This window comes from Hyperolius riggenbachi, chromosome 7 (assembly GCF_040937935.1).
Source record: "Hyperolius riggenbachi isolate aHypRig1 chromosome 7, aHypRig1.pri, whole genome shotgun sequence".
Taxonomy (NCBI): Eukaryota; Metazoa; Chordata; class Amphibia; order Anura; family Hyperoliidae; genus Hyperolius; species Hyperolius riggenbachi.
Genome location: NC_090652.1, coordinates 299,078,193 through 299,101,020, shown reverse-complemented (window position 1 = coordinate 299,101,020; position 22,828 = coordinate 299,078,193). Strand labels below are relative to the sequence as shown.

General features: G+C 45.9%; 1 protein-coding gene across 1 annotated transcript; it reads right to left on the bottom strand.

The window, feature by feature from the left end:
- Nucleotides 1–504: 504 nt before the first annotated feature.
- Nucleotides 505–21,031, bottom strand: LOC137525166 (sterol 26-hydroxylase, mitochondrial-like). Its single transcript, XM_068246043.1, has 9 exons — nt 20,731–21,031; nt 15,440–15,633; nt 13,147–13,346; nt 10,474–10,671; nt 8,646–8,809; nt 7,600–7,766; nt 4,472–4,553; nt 2,069–2,269; nt 505–1,931 (listed from the first exon to the last, which is right to left on the bottom strand). Exons 1-9 carry the CDS (start codon nt 20,968–20,970, stop codon nt 1,800–1,802), a joined length of 1,578 nt encoding a protein of 525 aa, XP_068102144.1. The 5' UTR covers nt 20,971–21,031; the 3' UTR covers nt 505–1,799.
- Between the last annotated feature and the right edge of the window lie 1,797 nt (nt 21,032–22,828).

The window sequence follows — 22,828 nt, the reverse complement described above, 5'->3', positions numbered from 1 at the left end:
AAGTTATGCACTGACTGGTATAATACAATGTGCAGTCACACAGATGCAGTGAAAAGTATGCACTGGCTGGTATAATGCAATGTGCAGTCACAGATGCAGTAAAAGGTATGCACTGACTGTGCTGGGCCTGGCACAGTATAGCAAGGGCCAGCTGCGATAGACAGGGCTGCATATGCAGTGTCAGTGGCACACACACACACACAAGGGTTAGGGGAGGGTGTGATTTTTAAACCCTTGCCCTGGGTGTAATTTAGCCTAGAAACTGCCCTGATTTTGTATTTCATATAGCTCTAACATATTCCACAGTGCAAGATCCAAGTGGATCTGGCAAACACCTGTTCCTATATTTGTGAAAATTTCAATGTGAAAATAATTGGTGAAAATTCATGCTCACCCCTACCGCTGTACACGGTCCATTCATACACATGTATTCACACAGCACACAAACACAGGCATTCCTCTATCAGAAGTGCCGTAATACCATCTCCATTATACAACACTGAGTACTTTACACGGCATGAAATTTATTTCATAGCTGCAGAAAAAAATTCTATTTACAGGTGTAAAATGTATAATACAAACAACGGCTGCATAGAAACCTAACAATTTGTTCTTAAAGTGTACCTGAGATGGCGTTACTAAAAGATTTGATACTTACCCGGGGCTTCCTCCAGTCCCTTGAGCACCGATGCACCCTGATGCGGAGGGGACACGCATGCGCAGAAGAGGCGACTGGCGCGACTGAGCCAGATTACCGGGGCTGATTGCGGCCAAATGGAGGCACATGGGAGGATGGTGAGGGACGCATTCGTGCTGATGGGGCTGGGAGACTTGGGCGCCGGGAGACTTGGGCGCAGGATACAGCAGATATATGGCTTACTCTGCCCCTGCACAAGTTCCGGGGGCGTTAATTACTATTCTCCCTCCAGGTGGATGGTGGGGAATGGTGTAACTCCGCTTACAGCTATTGCTGGCGGCCAAATTACAGTGTTTTGAAAGTAACTTCAGCTCTGTCTTCTGACGGCGCCGAAGTTACTCATTGTGCGCCGGCGCCGCTATAGCAGTAATTCCTATTGCGGTCTATGCGCTGGATTCCTTGTGTTCGCTGGAGGAAGCCCCGGGTAAGTATCAAATCTTTTAGTAACGCCATCTCAGGTACACTTTAAAGAACCACTATCACGAAAAATGTAAAATACATGTAAACATACACATAAGAAGTAGGTTTCTTCCAGAGTAAAACGAGCCATGAATTACTTTTCTTCTATGTTGCTGTCACTTGCAGTAGTTAGTAGAAATCTGACAGAACCGACAGGTTTTTGACTAGTCCGTCTCTTCATGGGGGATTCTCAGCAAGGCTTTTATTCTTTATAAAGACACCCACTGAAAAGGATTTATACAATGACGCAGGCATCATTCCCTGCTAACCAGGAAGCAGCGTGTATGCAGAGCAGATGACCAGCGGCGATTGGAACCAGGGAGGCGAGTTGTGACTATTTCCAGCGCTTCCTGCTGCGCTTTACTCTGCATCGGAGGGGGGAGCATGGAGGGCGGCCCGGGGAGAGGAAGGGAGGGAGAGGTCGGGCTGCCCTCCCCGCGGCTGACTCCCCTATCCATTACAGCGCCCCCCTCCCAATAGCGCTCAGGGTGCCCGCATGGGCTGCACGGCGCTAGAAACGGGCCTGCCCCAGAGCCCTACTTTGTACTCGAATCCCCGGGTTTCAGCATTGGCTCTTCTTATGATGATGCTCCTGAGAACATTCAGACTGATAGCTTTATTTCTTTGACCTTTTTTATACCATTTAGGCTAACTTAGTATCAGGTCTGTTCAGAAACTGGAGGTTAATAGGCCGGCTCGGGGTCAGGACCACTCTGGCCATGGGGGTCACCTCTCCACCCCGGGGGTCTGGCCTGATCTCATACCTCTTAATTATCTGTGGAACAAACGAGAGAAAGGAAACAAGATTGCTGTTACAATCTTTATTCAATAATTATTGAATCTGATATGCTGATATGTATGTTCTATGTCCCCAGATCATGTCCCCTTGTTCTATGGACAAGATTTACTTACCCGTGATAAGGCCAGATACATCTCCAGCTCCGCTATCCTCCGGCCGACACAAGCTCTGATCCCGTACCCGAATGGGATGGAGCTGAACGGGTTGTTTTTGTGCCTGTTGTCGCGTAACCAGCGATGTGGGAGGAATTTGTTGGGCTCGGGGAAATTGTCCTCATCTCGGGAAATCTGGTAATGAGACAACGCAAACAGCGTCTGCAAGAAGAGAAAGAAACAAAGTTCAACATTAAAACAGTAGGTGGCGACCAACCATAGCAGAGGCTTGCTTCATTGTCCTCTCTACTAATGTCCAATTACAAAGAGTGATATGCCCAATGCCCAAAAAAATAACATTTCTAAAGGGATTTTCTCACATAGGACTCAAAAGGCATAAGCATGGCTCAGACCAGAAATTGGTTGATTGGTAAATTTAGAGAACCACGCATGCTCAGGACTCTTACAGCGACCCACCTGGTGACGCGCAGGGTGTGCGCATGTGTTTCTCCAGCTGAAGTCGCCCGATTACCGGTCAGCAAGACCTCGGCAGGGATTCAGAGGATGCTGGAAGACCTCGCGGGCTACGGGGGGCGGGAGGAAGCCTCGTGTAAGTCCAGATTTGAATTTTAGCTGTGTGCTCAGGGTCCCTTTAATTGCCACTTCAGAAGGGTTTCACAGGCATGCTAGCTAATTTTGACAAATAGATAAGACCAACTGGACTTGATTCACAAAGCGGCTCTAAATGTTAGCGCCGCTGTGAAAAGCCTTTAGTGCCCCTTAAGTAGCTCTGCGCGCACTAACGGGCGCACAGAGCTACTTGGCGCACAGCCCCGCTTAGTGCGCGCAGCGTGGGTGCGCCTGTATTAGTGCGCGGTGCGACGATAATGTCGCACCCGCTGCCCCTAAAACATCGTACCATGTGCGATATTTAAGGGAAAAGCGGGTGCGACGTTATCGTCGCACCACTCACTATTACCTGCGCTGCGCGTGCATCCAATGTGTGTACGCAAACCACCTAACGCCACACTAAGTCTTAGGGCACACTAACCGGCTTAGCACCGGTTAGTGAATCAAGCCCATAGTCTGCTGCCACAGACTCCGGGTATGGGGAGACATTGTAAATCCAGAGTTCAAATCATGTGACTTGGCAGTAATCTCTTGCTGCGGTAATCTCCGAAGGCTATTTTTAGTGTTGCAGTGTGATGCGATCATCGCGCCACAGCGCATATATAACTCCAGTTAGAAGTGTGAAACCAGCCTAAAGGTTGTTATGCTGTTGCTATCTTATAGAGCAGAGATAAAGTTCTAAGTTCAGGTCCCCTTTAAAGGGAATGTCCGAGGAAGAAAAAAAAACAACAACTTACCCAGGGCTTCCTCCACCCATCCCGTGCCCTCGCCACAGCTCCGTTTCCCCCCGGTGGCCCAGGATCCCCTCCGCTGCAAATGCTGACCTCGTGAGGTCGTCCTCTACTGCGCCTGCGCAAGAGCCACGTGCGGTGGCGCTGACATCATCTGGTGTATACTGCGCAGGCACCATAGTTCTGCACCTGCACAGTACAATCCATATGACGGCAGCGCGACCGAGAGCGGCTCTCACGCAGGTGCAGTGGATGCCGACCTGCTGGGGTCGGCATCTTGCACCAGAGGGGACCCCCGGGGCAAGAGGCGGGAAGTGGAGCCGCGGCGAGGGCTCAGGACGGCTGCCAGGGGCTGGAGGAAGCCCCGGGTAAGTAGATTTTTATTTTATTTCTTCCTCGGACATTTGCTTTAAAGAAAACCTGTATTTAAAAAAAAAAGCCCCTGAGGGGTACTCACTTTGGGAGGGGGAAGCCTCTGGATCCTATCAAGGCTTCCCCCGTCCTCCTGCGTGCCTCCGTTAGCCTGCCCGGGTCCCACGAAGTGCGGCGATGTAAATATTTACCTTGCCGAGATCCAGCACAGGCGTACTAGCGTCTTTTCGTTCAGGTAAGGCAGAAACAGCCAAACCCAATCGGATCCGCTTTACTGCGCAGGCACAAGTCCTTTTGCGCCTGTGCAGTACAGTGGATTCGATCGGGTTTGGCTATTTTCGCCTTACCCAAAGGAAGAGCTGCTACTGCGCCCCCGCTGGATCCCGGCAAGGTAAATATATCAAGCCTTGTCAGGCTTGTCGAGGGAGGATTCCGGGACACTTTGGGGGAGCAAGCGCTGGACTGCCTGCAGCTACAGGGGACGGGGAAGCCTCATTGGGACCCTGAGGCTTCCCCCTCCCGAGGTGAGTACCCCTAGTGGATTTTTGGAGCACGTGCAGTCGGAGAATCGCTATGATACAGGCATCCTCACAGAACTTTGCTTTGCATGCGCAAACAAAAAAAATTGCACAAAATGGAAAAAAAATGAGAAACATTTACGATTCGCTGACATCTGCCCAAATACACTGACCTCTTTTGGAAAGCGATAACCTCCAATGGATATGCTCTTCTCTGCAATCACTCTAGAATTAACCGGCACAACTGGATACAACCTGCGGAAATAATACATATTATTAGGAAGAGCTGCTTGAAAATATTATGCATTATTATTCCGTACACAGGGCCCTCCATAGAGGCAAAGGTGGCAATTGCCCCAGGGCCTTAACGCTTGTAGGGGCCCCCTGGGTATCCCCTGCAATGTCTTTGGCAGAGTATCATCTCACCTGTCCTGGCAGGCAGATTGCAGGGCCCCGGGGGAGCACAATTTAGCTGCAACAAAGTGCCCCTATTGCTGTTTTTTTTGGTTGTGGGGGTGTCTGTTTGAGGGCCTCCAGGTTAATTGTGCACGAGGGCCCCATTGTTACATTGTCAGTAGGCTTACAGTGGCCGCTACGACAATTCAAAAGATCGGGACAGCAGGGCCGCACGAAAACCACACGTTGTGTCGCATACAGTGAAGCATAAGTCAATGAAAAGTATGCTTCACTGTCACTGTTTACACACACACACAGAAATGCACTGCATGCAGTGTGTTACCATACCAAAACCCATTAAACCACAACACACTAGCCGGGGTCTACATAAAAAGGGCGCCGGTAAAAAAGGGCGCCTGGTGGAGCCCATATATATATACCAACTTCGGCTACAAAAAAGGCGCCTGGTGTAGCCCATATAAACTTCGGCTACAAAAAAGACGCCTGGTGTAGCCCATATAAAAACTTCGGCTAGAAAAAAACTCTGGGATGTGTTAATTACTATTCCCCCTCCAGGCCGCCGTGGATAGTGGGGGAATGAAATAATTCGGCTTCCAGCACTTGTAGCCCATATAAAAACTTCGGCTAGAAAAAAAAAGTCAATAATATGGGCTACAGAGGGGCACCTTACTGTAGCCGAAAAAAATATGGGCTACAAAGGGGAGCCCGCTTGTAGCTGAAAACCTTGTAGCCGAAAAAATATGGGCTACAAAGGGGAGCCCACTTGTAGCCTATATAAAAACTCGGGCGCCCTTTTCTACACCTTGTAGCCCATATTTCCAGAAATAACATTGATGTCTATGGCGGCGCCCTTTTCATACAGGCAGCTCAGGCGCCCTTTTCAACCGATCCCACTAGCCGTACCGCGAACGTCCCATAGGTGGTGCGAGTCAGTGTGGTAAGCTGCGAAACAAAGTGGCCGGCTACACCGCACCACTGTGAACTAAGACAGGGGTCACACTTGTACATATAGAAGACAAATGCCTATAAATCGCATAGCACAAATCGCAGGTGCTGGCTGTGGTAGATTCATAGGAAATAAATTATTTTCCTTTTCGTGTGCGATTTTGCATTGAGTGAAAACGCACTCAAATTTTCCAAGTGTGACCCCTGCCTGTTTATTCTAGGTTATTATTTTTACATTTACTTTGCAGTGGTAATATACATTCCCCAAAATTCCTCCATGCTACACTACTATCCCTCCCATACAATCAGAATCTTAGAGCCCGTTTCCACTAGCAAGACCAGCAACCACAGTATAAAAAACAGTGAGGAAATCCCGTCCCCACTCAGGTTCTTTGTCTCCAAATGTATGGGTCGCACAAAACAATTGACAGCAACCTCTAATAGCTAGGGGGTTGTAAACAATATCACTGGAAGAGAGAAGGCGCCCCAAAAAATAACCAAGGATGTAACGAATATAAAATGAATTACCTCTAAGAAGAAGGGGCAACGCCAATATAAGAAAGACATTTTAATAATCAGACACAAAAATGATAACGCATTTCGCGAAGCACAGTCTGCTTCCTCAGATTAAATAAAGCAGTCACTGGGTAGCCAAGATGCAGAGCTTGGAGCGCCTAAATGGCTAAAACCAGGGATGGGCTAAAATTCAAATTCGGGTGAATCCGGATAGTTGCTATCCGGATTCCACCCAGTTACCTGTGCGGGGTGGGCGGGGGGGTTGGGGTCAAGCTTACCTATCTGACGTCTTCTTCGGTCCGTCCCTCGGCGCCTCCCACGATGCGGTCCACATGGCGGTCATGTGATTACAAGCACTTCCTCCTTCTGGGTTGACCGCGCATGGACCGCATCGTGGGAGGCGCCGAGGGACGGAGCAAAGAAGACGTCAGATAGGTAAGCTTGACCCCCCCGCCCACCCCACTCAGGTAACTGGGTGAAATACGGATAGCAACTATCCAGATTCACTCGAATTCGAATTTGAGCCCATCCCTGGCTAAAACCCCCTTTTTAGCCCCATTTTATTTGCCCATTTGTCCCGGTTATTACGACGTTTAAAATATGTCCCTAGTACAATGTATGGCGACAATATTTTATTTGGAAATAGAGGTGTATTTTTTCAGATTTGTGTCCATCACTAATTACAAGCCCTTATTTTCAAAAATAACAGTAATATACCCTCATGACGTAGATATTTAAAAAGTTGAGTCCCTAAGGTAACTATTTATGTTTTTTTTTTAAATTACACTTTATTCTTATTTTTTCTACAAGTGTTTTATTTTAGTAACTATGGGAGGAGAGGTAAGGGGTTAATTACCGTAATGGGGAATTTTATGTATTTTTATTTAATGTAATGTATGTAGGTGTAATTTTACTGTTTGGCCACTAGATGTCCCCCACTTTATTCTCCCTTTGTGTACTGTGAACAGTACACAGGAAGAATAGTGTATATGCTTCACTTTAACTTTTGTCAATGAACACTGGCATCTCATTGAGATGAGATGATGATGGGTTTGGGATCGGTAGAGGGAGGGCTCTGTTTGAGTAAAGGATTAAGTTTAACTGTAATAAAATATTGGTGTCATTTACTATCTGAAGTAGTACCGCAAAACAGTACAATATCGGATATTCTACTAGCAGCTATTTCTGGCGCCCAAATTTTCAGGCATTGTTTTTGCATTATACCATATTAGGAATGCTGGAGGCTCAGCAAGTATTTATATGCTGTACAGGTAGAAGGCTTGAGCTTTTTAGGCCAGTTGCTCAAGCAACCGGCAAGCACATGTATCAGTCAGGTGATCTCCACTGATGCCGGATACTGGGGACTTTGCAGTCGCAGCCATATCTGACATATGGAAGAATGGTGGAAGGTAATGATTCTTACCGCAGTGTTTCCTTGATCACAGCTTTCAGCAGTGGCATCTTGGCGATGTCCTCAGCGGTGGGTACTCCGTCTCCGGGGACAATACTGGTCACCTCCTGGTACAGGGACTGCTGAATGTCGGGGTCTCTGGCCACGTGGTACAGTGCCCAAGATAGAGTGTTGGACGTCTGAAGGCAGAGACACGATATCACATGACATTACACAGAAGGCAGCGCTCATAATTTAATCTGCAATGTCTCATGTAAAGGTGCTCATTTACCACTTCAGCCTTCAGTAATTTTTTACCTTATGCATCCAAGCAATTTTCACCTCCCGTTCATTCGCCAATAACTTTATCACTACTTATCACAATTCATTGATCTATATCTTGATTTTTCCGCCACCAATTAGGCTTTCTTTGGGTGGTACATTTTGCTAAGAATTATTTTTTTCTGAATGCATTTTAATGGGAATATTAAGAAAACAAATGGAAAAAAATTATTTCTCAGTTTTCGGCCATTATAGTTTTAAAATAATACATGCTACCATAATTAAAACCTATGTATTTTATTTGCCCATTTGTCCTGGTTATTACACCATTTAAATTATGTCCCTATCCCAATGTATGGAGCCAATATTGTATTTGGAAATAAAGGTGCTTTTTGTCAGTTTTGTGTCCATATAATTTAAAAATAATATTCGTAATATACCCTCTTCACATGCATATTAAAAAAGTTCAGGCCCTTAGGTAACTATTTAGGTTTTGTTTCTTGTTTTTTCAATTGTAATGTTTTTTGTTTTTTTTCATAAAAACGTTTATTTGGGTTATTTTTGGTGTGGGAGGTAAACAGTCAATTTTAAATGTAATAGTGTGTATTTATTTCATAAAAAAATGTAGATGTAGTTTTACTATTTGGCCACAAGATGGCCATGGTAAAATGTTTTTGGGTTTTTTTTAGTCCTGGAAGCGAGCACTCTCGCTTCCAGGAAGTATAAGGAGGACAGGAAACTTTTTTTCTTCAGAAAAATCGCAGTTTCTCAAAGAAGTTTTAAAAAATGTATATTACCGTGTCCACTCCGGCCAACAGCAGCTCAGCTATGCTGCCGTACACCTCCTTATTGGTCAGTTTCCCGCTGGACAGCAGGTAGGTTAGGTACTCCCCCTGCACCTCCTCCCCGCGCTCCAAGCAAGCTTGTATCTTCTCCATCTTCTGATCGATCAACTTGTTTCCTAAAGTATCAATCCAAATACATCAGTAAGTCAGGGAAGTCCCGTTCATGAAAAGATCACTACAGTAAACTTTATACACTCTCTTATCTCTATAATCATCTGACAAGGGGGTAATATTGCACTGCACAGACAGGCAGCGCACAGAAATATCATCGTTACTGCCGCCAACACGCACCGTGAGTATTCGAGTGGCGTGAGCGCTACTAGCGGCGTTATCGTAGAAACTGTCACGCTACTCGAGTCCCGCAGGTCATGTTAATAGAAAAACTTGCACTACACACTGCCAGTAGTAACGGTAAGATTTCCGTGCGCTGTCTGCACAGCAATATTACTGCACTTTTGTGCATTTACCTCAAGATTTGTGCGCAAATGCTGACAAGTCAGTTGCTGCAGAGAAGTAATCGCTGTTGCTCTCTGCACACTGCAAATCCGATTTGCGATTCCGATTTCCAATTCTGATTTTACCTGGATGCTATCAAAAGAAAAATGCAGCATGCAAATCGGAATCGCATGTGAAAATCGATTAAAAAAAAAAAATCAGAATCACATGCAGTGTGCAAGAGCCTGAGATATCCTGTCATGGGGCGGAGAAGACTTGGTACACAGTCACATGGGAAACTCAGTCAAAAAAACGCACTGTGTATTGTGCAAAATAGAAGATGAAATGCCTGCAGCACATACTCATAGCAACCGGTGTAACAACAGCCCCCACAACTTACAATGCATGTTGTGATCGGACAACCCGTAATGCATGTCATGTGATCGGGAACCAGAGGGTGGCAGCTTAAAGGGAGTGGCTGCCCGGAGGAAGCGGACACTCGACGCATCGCTGGAACAGGTAAACATCACACAGCTCCCTGCACAACTCTGCCAACCTGGGGGGTTCGGAGGCTGGGGAAAAAGGTCACTGGCCACTTGGGTGTGTGTGTGTGTGTGTGTGTGTGTGTGTGTGGGGGGGGGGGGATGGTGTTACAGTGTTAGGTGGTCACATGGAAACTTTGTTTTGGGACCTGGAGGCTTCTTGTTAGACCCCTGCTCATAGCTTTCCATTTTCTTAGCAACCTACACCTGGCATGCCCAGGGGCGTATCTGGGTAATATAGAGCCTATGGCAAACACTAAAATTGCGCCCCAACCCCCACCCCAGTAAGAGCCCCCTTCCACTCTGAAAACAACATCCTTTCTTGCATGCATGCGTTATGGGTTGCCTATGTTTTTTGGCTTGGAATATTGCTGAAATTACTTTTTTAGAAATATCTCTTCTTATTTCCTCTCTGTCCTCTTTTCTAACACAAAGCCAAGTGCACCCTACATACATAAGTTAAGTAGCCAGGTGTCCCAGATAACAGAAATAATCTGATACGAGGTGTGAGTGATGGGGAGGCATGGAGGTGCAGGCAGCACGGGCAAGCATGGCAAGGGTATAAGCAGGCAACTGTCAGTCTCTGAGTGTCTATGAATTTGTCTTTTTGGGTAGTTTCCACTTTCGGTTTGCAAAGACTGCAATATTTTAACGTTTTTACTTCAAAGTATTGGGAACCTGGAGACTAGCTGTGATGAAGAGAATGATGATGCAGCATAAAAATAATACATTTAAACTGTTCAACACTACAGAGAGCTGACAAAAATAGCTTTATTGTATGTAGGGATTTATTGTCCACTCACCAAATGCAAAGATGTTGTCCCACTTCTCCAAGAACAGCCGGTAGAAGGGAAGCAGATTTTGGCTCCAGGCGGGTAGAACGGCCGCAAATAAACCATATCTGAACATGGCCCCTATAGAGTCGATGAACTTCTGGGACTCTGGGGGGATGGTCTTCTCCAGGCAGCCAATGCGGCTCTCAAACAGGATGTAGGAAATTCCTGAGAAAGAAGGGAGGAGCTAAGATGTAAAATACTAATTCTAAGTGCCTGACAGAGTATAAGCACAACAATGTTACATAGAACATGAGCCTGTAGAGATGATGTTGATGGTTGAGAATTTAGATGATGCCAGCGGGCGAAACAGGTCGGGTTGGAGTCACACAGCACCATATTGATTCCTGTTAATTGTGATTTTTATATAGAGAGCTTTTTTTAAACTTGAGCACCCTGTGATCTGGGTCCCCATATTTACTTTGATTTTATTGGTATAATAAAACTCTACACCGTTTTACCCACTCCTTTATTTGCCACACTGTTACAATTGTCGAAGTGCATCTCGGAGAAAGAGTCTCTTGTCGAAGTGCATCTCAGGAGATGTTGAGTCTTGTTTGTTTGGTTACCTCGCCAGAGGAAACGGCCACAGCTGAGGAACATGGGAAACCTGTCTGCCAGCATCGAAGCAGGTGGTTTCAGCACACGGCGCTCACCACCGGGTACAAAATTTGGCACTGCCATAGCAGTAATGTTATACTGTGCGGGGAGCGTAATTCGAGGTTCCAGTGATCACCAGACCCCAAATTACTTCTCCCTCTGAGTTCCGGCAACGTGGAGGGGGAATAGGATTTTACGCCACTAGGGATTTGAGCGCCAGCAGGGACACTTGGAGTTATTATTGTGCCTTTTACTCAGCGATAATCCAATGTTGCAGGCAGGGCCGGCGCTACCATAGAGGCAAAGGAGGCAGCTATAAATCGGCCTTATAGTTTTTGAGAAAATCGATTTTAAAGTTTCAAAGGAAAAAAAATACACATTTAAAAACCTGCCGACTTTAATGGTTGATAACAAATCCACCTTAAAAGCTAGAAACCCTAAATTTGCAGGATATGTTAAGGAGATCATTAGGAATAAGAGGAGGAAAAAACAATTTTTCAAAAAGACATTATAGTTTTTGAGAAAATCGATTTTAAATTTTCAAAGGAAAAAAGTATACTTTTAAATGCGGTAAATGTCACTTTTAGTAGCAAACCTAACGGTAGTGTAATTTTACATGCATCAAACGAAAGTGCAAGAAATTTCCTGACGGGGTTTCCAGGGGGTCCATACGCAGCCGCAGCGCTTTGGCCAGGGTTCGCTGTACAGCCACAATATGGCTGTATGAAGATCCCTGGCATTTTTTCCTATTTTCCCAATTTTTTTTTTATGTTTAGAGTGTGGGAATTTAAAAAAAAAAATTATGTGGGGTCCCCCCTCCTGAAACTTTTTAGCCCCTTGTCCCCCATGCAGGCTGGGATAGCCAGAATGTGGAGCTCCGACCGATTGGGGCTTCACACCCGGACTATACTAGCTGCAAAAAAGGTCCCCTAATGCCGATTTTTGTTCCGGGATATATGTTGGGGGGGCCCCCAGGTTTATTTTGCCCTGGGGCCCCATTGTTGCTTAAACCGGCCCTGCTTCTTGCCGATATGGGTCTCAATGATCAACAGAACCATATCATAAGACAAAGTAAAATCTTACATCTCAGTTGAGCGCAGAGTCGGGACAAGGTCTTCCAGCACCCAAGGCTGAGACACCAAAGTGCGCCCCTCCATCCCTCCCATCCCAGCTGTCACACACTGATTGCTATTAGAGTAAGAGGTGCCCCAGGGCCCCCAACACCTTAATCTCTGGTTATCTGGCTTGCATTCACTGTTATGTATCCCCTTTTCTTATTTATCTTTACTTAAAACACAATATGGGAATGATAGCTGAGTGAGTTGTGTGTCCCCTCCTACACTGCGCCCTGAGGCTGGAGCTCTCTCGCCTCGGCCCCGCCCTGCGCCCCCTCCTACACTGCGCCCTGAGGCTGGAGCCTCTATTGCCTCTGCCTCGGCCCAGCCCTAGTTGAGCGATTTCACAGCCCTTACAAGCCTAACAAAATCTTGCAGCTGTACATTTTATAGATACATAAACTGAAAACTCCACTCAATGGCCTCAATTCACTAAGTTTTATCAAACACTTTAATCAAACGTTTGATAATTTACCTCATGGGTTAAATATAATTTTGAATTCACTAAAATGTTATAGATTTATTGAATGGTTTATCGATAAAACATTCGATAAATATATAACACCTTAGTGAATTTAAAATTAGATTTTACCCATGCGGTAAATTATCAAATGTTCAAAAGTGTTTGATAAAGCTTAGTGAATTGAGGCAAATGTTTTAAGGTCTGTACCCACCTCACAATTCTTCTGATGACTTTCCCGACGACCGGAATTTTTTTGTTGAGGAGAAAGAGATGTATGTTGGGGAGAAAGAGAAAAGAAGCAAAGTTTTGACTCTCTTATCATGTAAGTGGTCACCATGGATTTCGGAATGCTCAACCTCTTTATCAGTTATTACTGGATTGAGAGCAATTGTTGGTACAGTAATAATAATAAAAAAAAAACAGGGCCGCAAGAAGAAAAGCAATAATGATGAAACACGGACTCACCTTCAAATGCAAATCGATACAGGACATTGGCAATGTCGTTCACCATGATTCCAGATGGCGTCTCTTTCCTGTGGTCATCCAGCATGGTCAGGAAATCCGTCACCACCTCATTGATGGCCTCGGTATACAGCACCGCCTCGGCTGGCTTCAGCATCCTTTTGTTGAGCACAGAGCGCAGGGTGTGCCAGCGATGACCTTCCCTATGAAAACAGATTAAGTCGGGCAATATTCATATTGTTATGCAGGAGAACAGAGGTGCCAAAACAATAAAAGGAAGCTAAATGAGCTTAAAAACCAAATTCTTGGTAAATAGAGGAGGTAGTGGTAGACTTATCTCCTCCAAGTAGACACACAACGACTGTAGTAAAAACAGTCAATATATTTTATTTATGAACTCCAAATATGCCATGCGTTTCGCAGGTTTGATCTTGCTTCATCAGGCAATAACAATGGAGCAATAGCATATGTGGTCAGTAGAAGAGCCAGGCACCACCTTCATATTGTGCCATAGAAGTATCAGGTGATTAATCCTGGTAAAATTGCAGGTTTCTTGTTGTGGTGAGCAGTATGTTGGATCAGCTTGGGCTAACAGAATGGTGGAGCCATGTGCACAGGAATTGGTGCTAACTATCTAGCTAGCTTTCAAAGGGCTGGCAACAACTTTGCTGATGGGCTTTTGCACCAGATGCTGGTGAACAGATTACTGGTTCTTAATACAATTGCATAAGGCATTGAATGCTGAATGCCATCCTCTGAGGACCTAACAACTGGTTTTGTGATGGTCATCAAACTTGTATTGGAGAATCATGATAAACGATGGGATGCATGGCCAAAAGTGGGTCGGAGAGGTCAAGAGTAATTAATTGACCTAGGAACAATGACTTGTGTCGTCCTTAACATTTTTTGGGCTCCCTGAATAGTTCTAGACATTTTTTTGGCCGGCTTTTTATACAGTAGCCTCAATTTGATCCAAAACACTCTACAGCAGGGCTGTCCAACCCCAGTCCTCAGGGGCCGAGGTCCTCACACATTTTTGGAAGAGCTCGAATAAATTAATGGGACTGTATTGGGAAAAGTGTGGTTCATCAAGAAGAAAACCTATTTCTCCATTTCTCAATCCATCCTAAACACTGGCATGGATATGGCCCTCCAGGGCTAGAGTTGGACTGCCCTGCTCTACAGTGAGAAGAAGATTCCCGATACAGTGTCCTGGCCTGGGCACCAGTCTACTGACTGAGCTGGCAAAAGGTTCTCCTGACCTCATACTAGTTAGTAGAATGGTCTGCCAGTCTGTAGGAAGTTGAGAGCCAGGACAAGAAGTATTTTAGCAGACAACTTTTTTGGACCCACCTGCAGTTTAAACACAGTTGAAAATTAATTCCAGGAATTCTTACTCATGTAAACTCTCTTATCCCCACCACCTCATTTAGCAATATACAGTCTACTACTCTAAACTACTTCCATAATCATCAGTGAAGATGTCATGAACTTCTAAGATCATGTGACTACCACCATCTAAGCATACAGCCAGGACCGGATTTGGACAATTTACCATCCAAGGTCCACTGTCACCAACCCTACCCCCTGTCCCATTTGTTCCTCTGGTCCTGTGCTCTCATCTTGTGCTGCCCCCATTCTGTGTACTTCCCGGGTCATGTGCTCCCCCATTCTGTGCTGTGCTTGGGGGGGAGCACAGCACAGGATGGGGGGAGCACAGAACCAGTGCTCCACCGCTCACCTCTGTGGAAGCTGAGCAGCCACTGACTGGGTTTGTGTGACTGCTGAAGGTTACAGGTTTGGCAGTTTCAGCTGCCTTAGGGTGCCAGCCCCCTGTCCGCCCCTTGCTTCCTGGTTCCCAAGGCCATGGCCTTTGTGGCCTTGCCTCCAATCCAGCCATGCATACTTCAATTGTCCTCCAGGTGACTTTACTTGGATTTAAAGGTCCGAACCCTGCAGTCAGTGCCACCTCTTTCGATCCCCCCCAACATTCCACTACACACATGACAAATGATTATGTCAAGAAGGGACTAGAGAGGGGCTGTGTTTTAAACACACAAAATTCACAAACACATCTAGCTACCATACTGGGGTGGGAGGGGAGGGGTAGGTAAGGGCATGGGGCACTACTAGCTACCATACTGGGGTGGGAGGCAAGGAGAGTGAGGGGGGGCACATCTAGCTACCATACTGGGGTGGAAGGGGAGGGTCCAAATTCTGCATCTAGGCCCCAAAGGTCTGTAGCAACACCACTGATCTGCTGTAACAATACATCACCCGCCAGGTGTGGACGCACTCAGTGAAAGGGCCGTAGGACAAGTCTCGTAAGTCCCGGTGATCCTTCCAGAGTTTCATGTCAGCCCTGATTGGATATTTCCCCTCCTGCCTCAGTACCGCCTCCAGCAGGTCTGCGTCCGCTATGTTGACAACATTCATGTACATTCCAATCCCCGATTTCCAAATTGGCCCATACTGCTTCTTGTATATTATCTGCAAGACAGAAATCACAGCACGAGCCGGTCAGTAAGGAGTGGATACAATACACTTGGGAAGGTTTTCTGTTTCTTTAGTCAAAAGCAGCATTTGCAGTTAACTTTCACTGAAGGGCTCCAGCGAGACAAATCATATAAATGCTGGCAGTGCCGGGACAAGTTTCACCAGCAATAGAGGCAGAGATGCCTGCGCTGTCAAAATTACCATCCCTCCCTTTCTTTGCCACAAAGGCCACGGCCTAGGGCATCAGGAAAGCAAGGGGCGGGCTGTGGGCAGCAGTAGCAGTTAGCCTACTGAACATTCGTCCTGCTACAGAGTTTGCACATGGCGGTGGGTGGCTACCAAAGGCCGTATCGGACTCTCGGGGGACGAATGAACAGCTAACGGGCACTTAGAGTGATCTCTGAACTGCCTGTTGCTCTCCAAATGTGCAGATTGCTAGGAAGCTTACAATCTAATCCCTGCCGTCATGTCACTAACTGCTCTCAGAGGATCTTATAATGTATTCCCTGCCATCACGTCACTAACTGTCCTCTGAGGAGTTTATAATGTAATCCCTGCCATCATGTCACTAACTGTCCTCAGAGGAGCTTATAATATAATCCCTGCCATTACGTCACTAACTGTCCTCAGAGGAGCTTATAATGAAATCCCTGCCACCATGTCACTAACTGTCCTCAGAAGTGCTTATAATGAAATCCCTGCCATCATGTCACTAACTGTCCTCAGAGGAGTTTATAATGTAATCCCAGCCATCATTTCACTAACTGTCCTCAGAGGGGTTTATAATGTAATCCCTGCCATCATGCCACTAACTGTCCTCAGAGGAGCTTATAATGAAATCCCTGCCATCATGTCACTAACTGTCCTCAGAGGAGCTTATAATGAAATCTCTGCCATCATGTCACTAACTGTCCTCAGAAGTGCTTATAATGTAATCCCTGCCATCACTTTGTTAAATGTCCTCAGAGGTGTCTACAGTCTAAACCCTGCGGTGTTGGGTGGGGGGGATGTTTAGGATTTTGTCGGTCCGGGGGCAGCTGGTGATAATGGGCCTTGGTCGGCAAAAAACGCAAATCCGGCCCTGAATGGAACTAAGAATACAGTGGGATGCGAAAGTTTGGGCAAATTTAATCGTCATCATGATTTTCCTGTATAAATTATTGGTTGTTACAATAAAAAATGTCAGTTAAATATATCATACAGGAGAGACACACAGTGATATTTGAGAAGTGAAATTAAGTTTATTGGATTTACAGAAAGTGTGCAATAATTGTTTAAACAAAATTAGGCAGGTGCATAAGTTTGAGCACCACAAAAAATAAATGAAATCAATATTTAGTAGATCCTCCTTTTGCAGAAATTACAGCCTCTAAACCAGGGGTCAGGAACCTTTTTGGCTGAGAGAGCCATAAACTCCACATATTTTAAAATGTAATTCAATGAGAGCCATACAATATGTTTCAAACTGGGACAGTGCGCACGTGCAGCAGAGGGCTCACGTCCCTGTTGCCATGGTGATCTGTACACCGTTAATCCTCGGCGCAGGGGACGTGTCAGACACGTCTTCAGTTTCTCTTGGGTTTCAGCAACATCAGCAATTTTCCCAAGAGCCAGACAGGTGAAATACTGACTAACAGCTTGTACAATTAGCTAGCTGACTTTGGGGTTTATTCACTTTGTAGGATGAGATCCCCGCACTTTGGCCCAATAGGCTATCTGTCACGTGACAGACAGCCTATTGGGCCAATTAATGTGCAGGGATCTTGTCCTACAAAGTCACTGGACCAGATAGGTTCCAGGGTTGGACAATTGGAGCGGCCGTTAGTTTTGAGGGGAGCGCAAGTAAGTTAGTAGTGCATGCTACAGAATTAGCGTGCCTACTTTGAAAATGTTACTTGTGCTGCCACACTAAGCTGCGCTGCTTGAGCAATGTAGCTTAGTAAATCAACCCCTGTGAGCCAGATGTAGCCATCAAAAGAGCCATAGGTTCCCTACCCCTGCTCTAAACGCTTCCTGTAGGTTTCAATGAGAGTCTGGATTCTGGTTGAAGGTATTTTGGGCCATTCCTCTTTACAAAACATCTCTAGTTCATTCAGATTTGATGGCTTCAGAGCATGGACAGCTCTCTTTAACTCACACCACAGATTTTAAATTATATTCAGGTCTGGGGACTGAGATGGCCATTCCAGAACATTGTACTTGTTACTCTGCATGAATGCCTTAGTGGATTTTGAGCAATGTTTAGGGTCGTTGTCTTATTGAAAGATCCAGCCCTGGCGCAGCTTCAGCTTTGTCACTGATTCCTGGACATTGGTCTCCAGAATCTGCTGATACTGAGTGGAATCCATGCGTCCCTCAACTTTGACAAGATTCCCAGTCCCTGCACTGGCCACACATCCCCACAGCCATGATGGGACTACCACCATATTTTACTGTAGGTAGCAGGTCTTTTTCTTGAAATGCTGTGTTGTTTTTCCTCCATGCATAATGCCCCTTGTTATGCCCAAATAACTTTAATTTTAGTTTCAGCAGTCCACAGCATCTTATTCCAAAATGAAGCTGGCTTGTCCAAATGTGCTTTAGCATACCTCAAGCGGCTCTGTTTGTGCTGTGGGCGGAGAAAAGGCTTACTCTGCATCACTCTCACATATAGCATCTCCTTGTGTAAAGAGCACCGAATGGTTGAGCGATGCACAGTGACTACATCTGCAGCAAGATGATGTTGTACAGTTGGTCTTTGGTGCTTGTCTGTGGATTGACTGACTTTTCTCACCATTCATTGCTTCTGTTTATCCGAGATTTTTCTTGGTCTGCCACGTCGAGCCTTAACTTGAACTGAAACTTTGGTTTTCCATTTCCTCAAAATGTTCCTACCTATGGAAACAGACAGCTGAAATCTCTGAGACTGCTTTCTGTATCCTTCCCCTAAACCATGATGGTGAACAATCTTTGTCTTCAGGTCATTTGAGAGTTGTTTTGAGACCCCATGTTGCTACTCTTCAGAGAAATTTAAAATAGGAGGGAAACTTACAATTGACCCCCTTAAACTTCTTTCTCATGATTGGATTCACCTGTGTATGTAGCTGAGCTTACCAAGCCAATTTGAATTCCAATAATTAGTTATAAAGGTTTTGAAATCAATAAAATGATATTTATGCACCTGCCTAATTTTATTTAAACAATTATTGCGCACTTTCTGTAAATGCAATAAACTTCATTTCACTTCTCAAATAGTACTGTGTGCGTCTCCTATATGTTATATTTAACTGACATTTTTTATCTTAACAACCGACGATTTATACAGGACAATCATGATGATTAACAAGGTTGCCCAAACTTTTGCATCCCACTGTAGCTCTGTGCTCCCCCCCTTTCTGCATGCATCATCATAAGCATCTGCCTGGTCTGCCTATGCCTGAAAACAGCTTTGCTTGGATTTATTCTATTTGTTTATGGGAGGGAATCCATGTACTTTTAGATTTTACATTTATGAGATTTGTCCTTCAACATCGCAACACCCCTGGATTACAGAGCAATACTCTGCAAAATCCATTGGTTAATTGTTTTGTAACTATGCATCAGTTGTTTATCTAAAAAATGCTACTGAACATTATTACATGATTCAGGCGGCATAATCTAGGAGGTGGCATTTGGACAAACAGTTTGGGCCACCTGACGCCTGCCCTCCTCTCCGCTCTCCCGCCCTCCTTCCTGGTTCACACACACTACCCTCCTCATCCACGCATCCCCATCCTCATTGACTGGTGGCACCTGCCACCCTGCCCCATAATATCATGAGCAGGTGAGGTGTTGCCTCTTATCAAGGCATGCTATGGTAAAACCCTGTCACCAGCAAGAGATCACCATGGCCAGTCAGAGGGCAAGCTTTGGCACGCAACCAATCAGGCAGGGGTGCTCGCACCAGACCAGCCAATTACAACCGCCCAATGCTCCTTTTGCTAACTGGTTCCGATGGTCTCGCGGGCGGGACCACGGTACCGTCATTGGGCCAATCACTGCACTTGATCAGAAGCAGCGACATCTGATATGTCACATCATCGAAAGTTGACTTCAGGCAGCAAAACGTCTAGATCCAGCCCTGCGTTCACATCATGTGAATAAGGCCTCAGTTGAAATGCTTCTTTTATAGCAATGTAGATGGTTTTATTTGTTAAAGGTGGAGGAGGGAATGTCTCAACTAGAACCCCATTCACGTTAGCGGACTTTCCCTATGGATTCTTTCTCTGGCTCACCTGAACCATACTAGCGGCGGAAAGCATCATTAGCAGAAACGTCATCATAATTGCACAGAAAGGTAGTTATGCCTCTACAATACAGTATATTCAATGTATCCGTACCTCCCAACATTTTAACATTAGAAAGAGGGACACTGCCCCTGCCATACCTCTAACCACGCCTCCAACACACCCCTCACTATGCATATTACAAAGAATTCAGATGCAAAAGATGTCGTTTTCACATTCGAACCATACTGGTCCTTTCTATCACCAGTAGTTTTCCTTCACTTTAACATTTGAAAATAAGAAATATACCAATTTAAATGATGGGAATAAAGTTTAGAGTCAATTAAACACTTTTTTTCAGTAGAAAATACATTTATTTACATAGAACTGTACATCCGTCATGAAAGAGGGACAAATGAGGAAGAAAGAGGGACAGAGTGACAGGGTTCCCAAAGAGGGACTGTATCCAGTGGCGTAGCTAAGAAGCTGTGGGCCCCGATGCAAGTTTTACAATGGGGCCCCCCAAGCACTCTATACATAACAATTGATACTGCGCACCAAAACCTAACCTACCAATGACAACCACAGTGTCAGAGGTGCAAGAAGGGGATGGGGAACAGTTTGTTAATGATTACTACTATTCAAAGTATCTATATAAGTGATTATTATGAGCACAGGACCAATAGAGAGCTAATACTGTAGTTGAGGGAGGGCCCTTCGGGGCCCCTCTGGCCCAAGGGCCCCGATGCAGTTGCAACGTCTGCAACCCCTATTTGCTACGCCCCTGACTGTACCTCCGAAAGAGGGACATTTGGGAGCTATGTTTCAGTATGAATTCAGGACTTACCTGCAGCTCCTGGGAACGCAGGAGGTACCCCCTGATGAAGATCCAGTACAGGTTTGTGAGCAAGGAGGGTCCAGGTAAGTCTTCCAATGTTTTCAACTTTTTCTTGTCCTCTTCTGCTACTCCAGCTGCCGCAGCTCCTGTTATTGCTCTGGACTGTATCCCCCCAACTCTGCATGTCTGCAGCAATGGGGACCCCCGGGCCAGACTCGGGGAGCCTGGCCTGAAGAAGGTGATTAGCATGGCTGGAGGGGAAGCTGAGCCTTCCTGATCTGTGTTGTGGCTTTCAGGAATCCTGCCCAGCACCCCTCCTACTTCTTACACAATGCTTGGAGCCAGCAAATCCCTCTGTCACCCTTTCCCTGCTGGAAATAATGCTGCAAAATAAAACCTAAGTGTGAGGAGCAGGCCGGGAACAATCTGAGCAGGCTGAGGCTTGTTATGACATGTGAGCAGGACGAGGGAACAGCATCTCCTCCTCTGTCATGTCCTCTCATCGTCTTCGAGGGAAACTCAACTTCTTCTATAAAATCGCCATACGAAACAACAGCAAGCAACATTTGCAGAGCGCTTTCCTCCCGTAGGACTCAAAGCGCATAAGCATGGCTCACACGAGTAATTGGTTTATTGGTAAACTTTTGGTACAGCGGAAGAATTCTATAAGTCTGCAGGTGGCTTTTCAGTCTGAATTTGAATAACTCCAGGGATGGGGTTGTCTTTACTGAGTGTGGTAGGGAATTCCAAAGGATAGGGGCAGCATGACAGAAAGCTCTGGCTCCAGAGGTTTTGAGGTGCACTCTGGGAATTATAGTCAGTTGCTGGCCCTTGTAGTTGTACTATACTCTTCTAAGTAACCATTGAAAGCAAGCCAGCACACTGTGTATCATAAGCAGTGCTTAGCTTGCAACTGTATTTGTGATTGAATGTACTTGTAATGAATAGCGGAGATGCCGACACGTGGGCAAGCGGCAGAGCGGCTATCTCCGCGTTCCAGCCGGCGGCTTCTGCCGCGCAGCAACATGCTGCTGGTTCGCTTGGTCCTTCTAGTGCACACAGATTGAGAGCTACGCGCGCGCCAGGCGACAGGACCTTTATGCTAGCAGAAGGGGAGTCAGCTGATCATGCCGATCAGCTGATCCCAGCTATGCTACGGATTGGCTGAGTGACTGGGGCGGCGCTGTGGAGCGCTCTGGGTATATATAGGACTTGCCTGTCAGTTGCAAGTTGTCTGCTGTTGCGAATGCTTACGTGTGAGCGCTCAGACCCCAGTCAGATCTTACAGTGTGTTAGAACCAGCCGGAGCTGGGAATTCACACTTAGTCAGATTCCGTTGATAGCCTTAAAAGTATTATTGTATTGTGAGACTTGATTACCATTCTGTAGACTAGTTCCCAGGTGTTGAAACCAAGGACTTCACACCTAAGACTAGGAGATTGCTACATTGCTACTGTTTATGTGTTAGACTAGTTCCCAGATGTTGAAACCAAGGACTTCACACCTAAGACTAGGAGATTGCTACATTGATACTGTTTATGTGTTAGACTAGTTCCCAGGTGTTGAAATCAAGGACTTCACACCTAGATTAGGATTGAGATATATACTGTTACCTGTTATGATCTCTGGCTTTCCTGACCACTCTCCTGCTTACTGATTTGGTACCTTTGCCTATCTGATAACCTGTTGCCAATCTTGCCTGTACCCGGATACCGAATCAGTCTTCCGTCTCTGTACTTTATCTGTCCGTGTGTTGCCGACCTGGCTTGTCTGACCTTTCTGGCTGTCACTCATTCCATGGGTGATCAGCCTTATTGTACTGTCCGTGACACTTGCTCTCCAGGTGTTCATTAGCTGCAAGGGTCACCTGCTTCTCAGAAAGACCATCTTGCAGCTCATTCAGTGGTCTCTACCCCTCAGGAGTCCACTTGCTGCAGTACAGTCTGATTCCCAGTCCATCAGGGAATCCTTGGCCGCAGCACAGTCTGATTCTCTGCCCCTCAGGGAATCCTTGGCTGCAGCCCAACCACATCTCTCACTTCACCAGTTACCACTCTTGCAGCCCAGTCAGTGGTCCCTGCCCCTCAGGTGTCCACTGGCTGCAGTA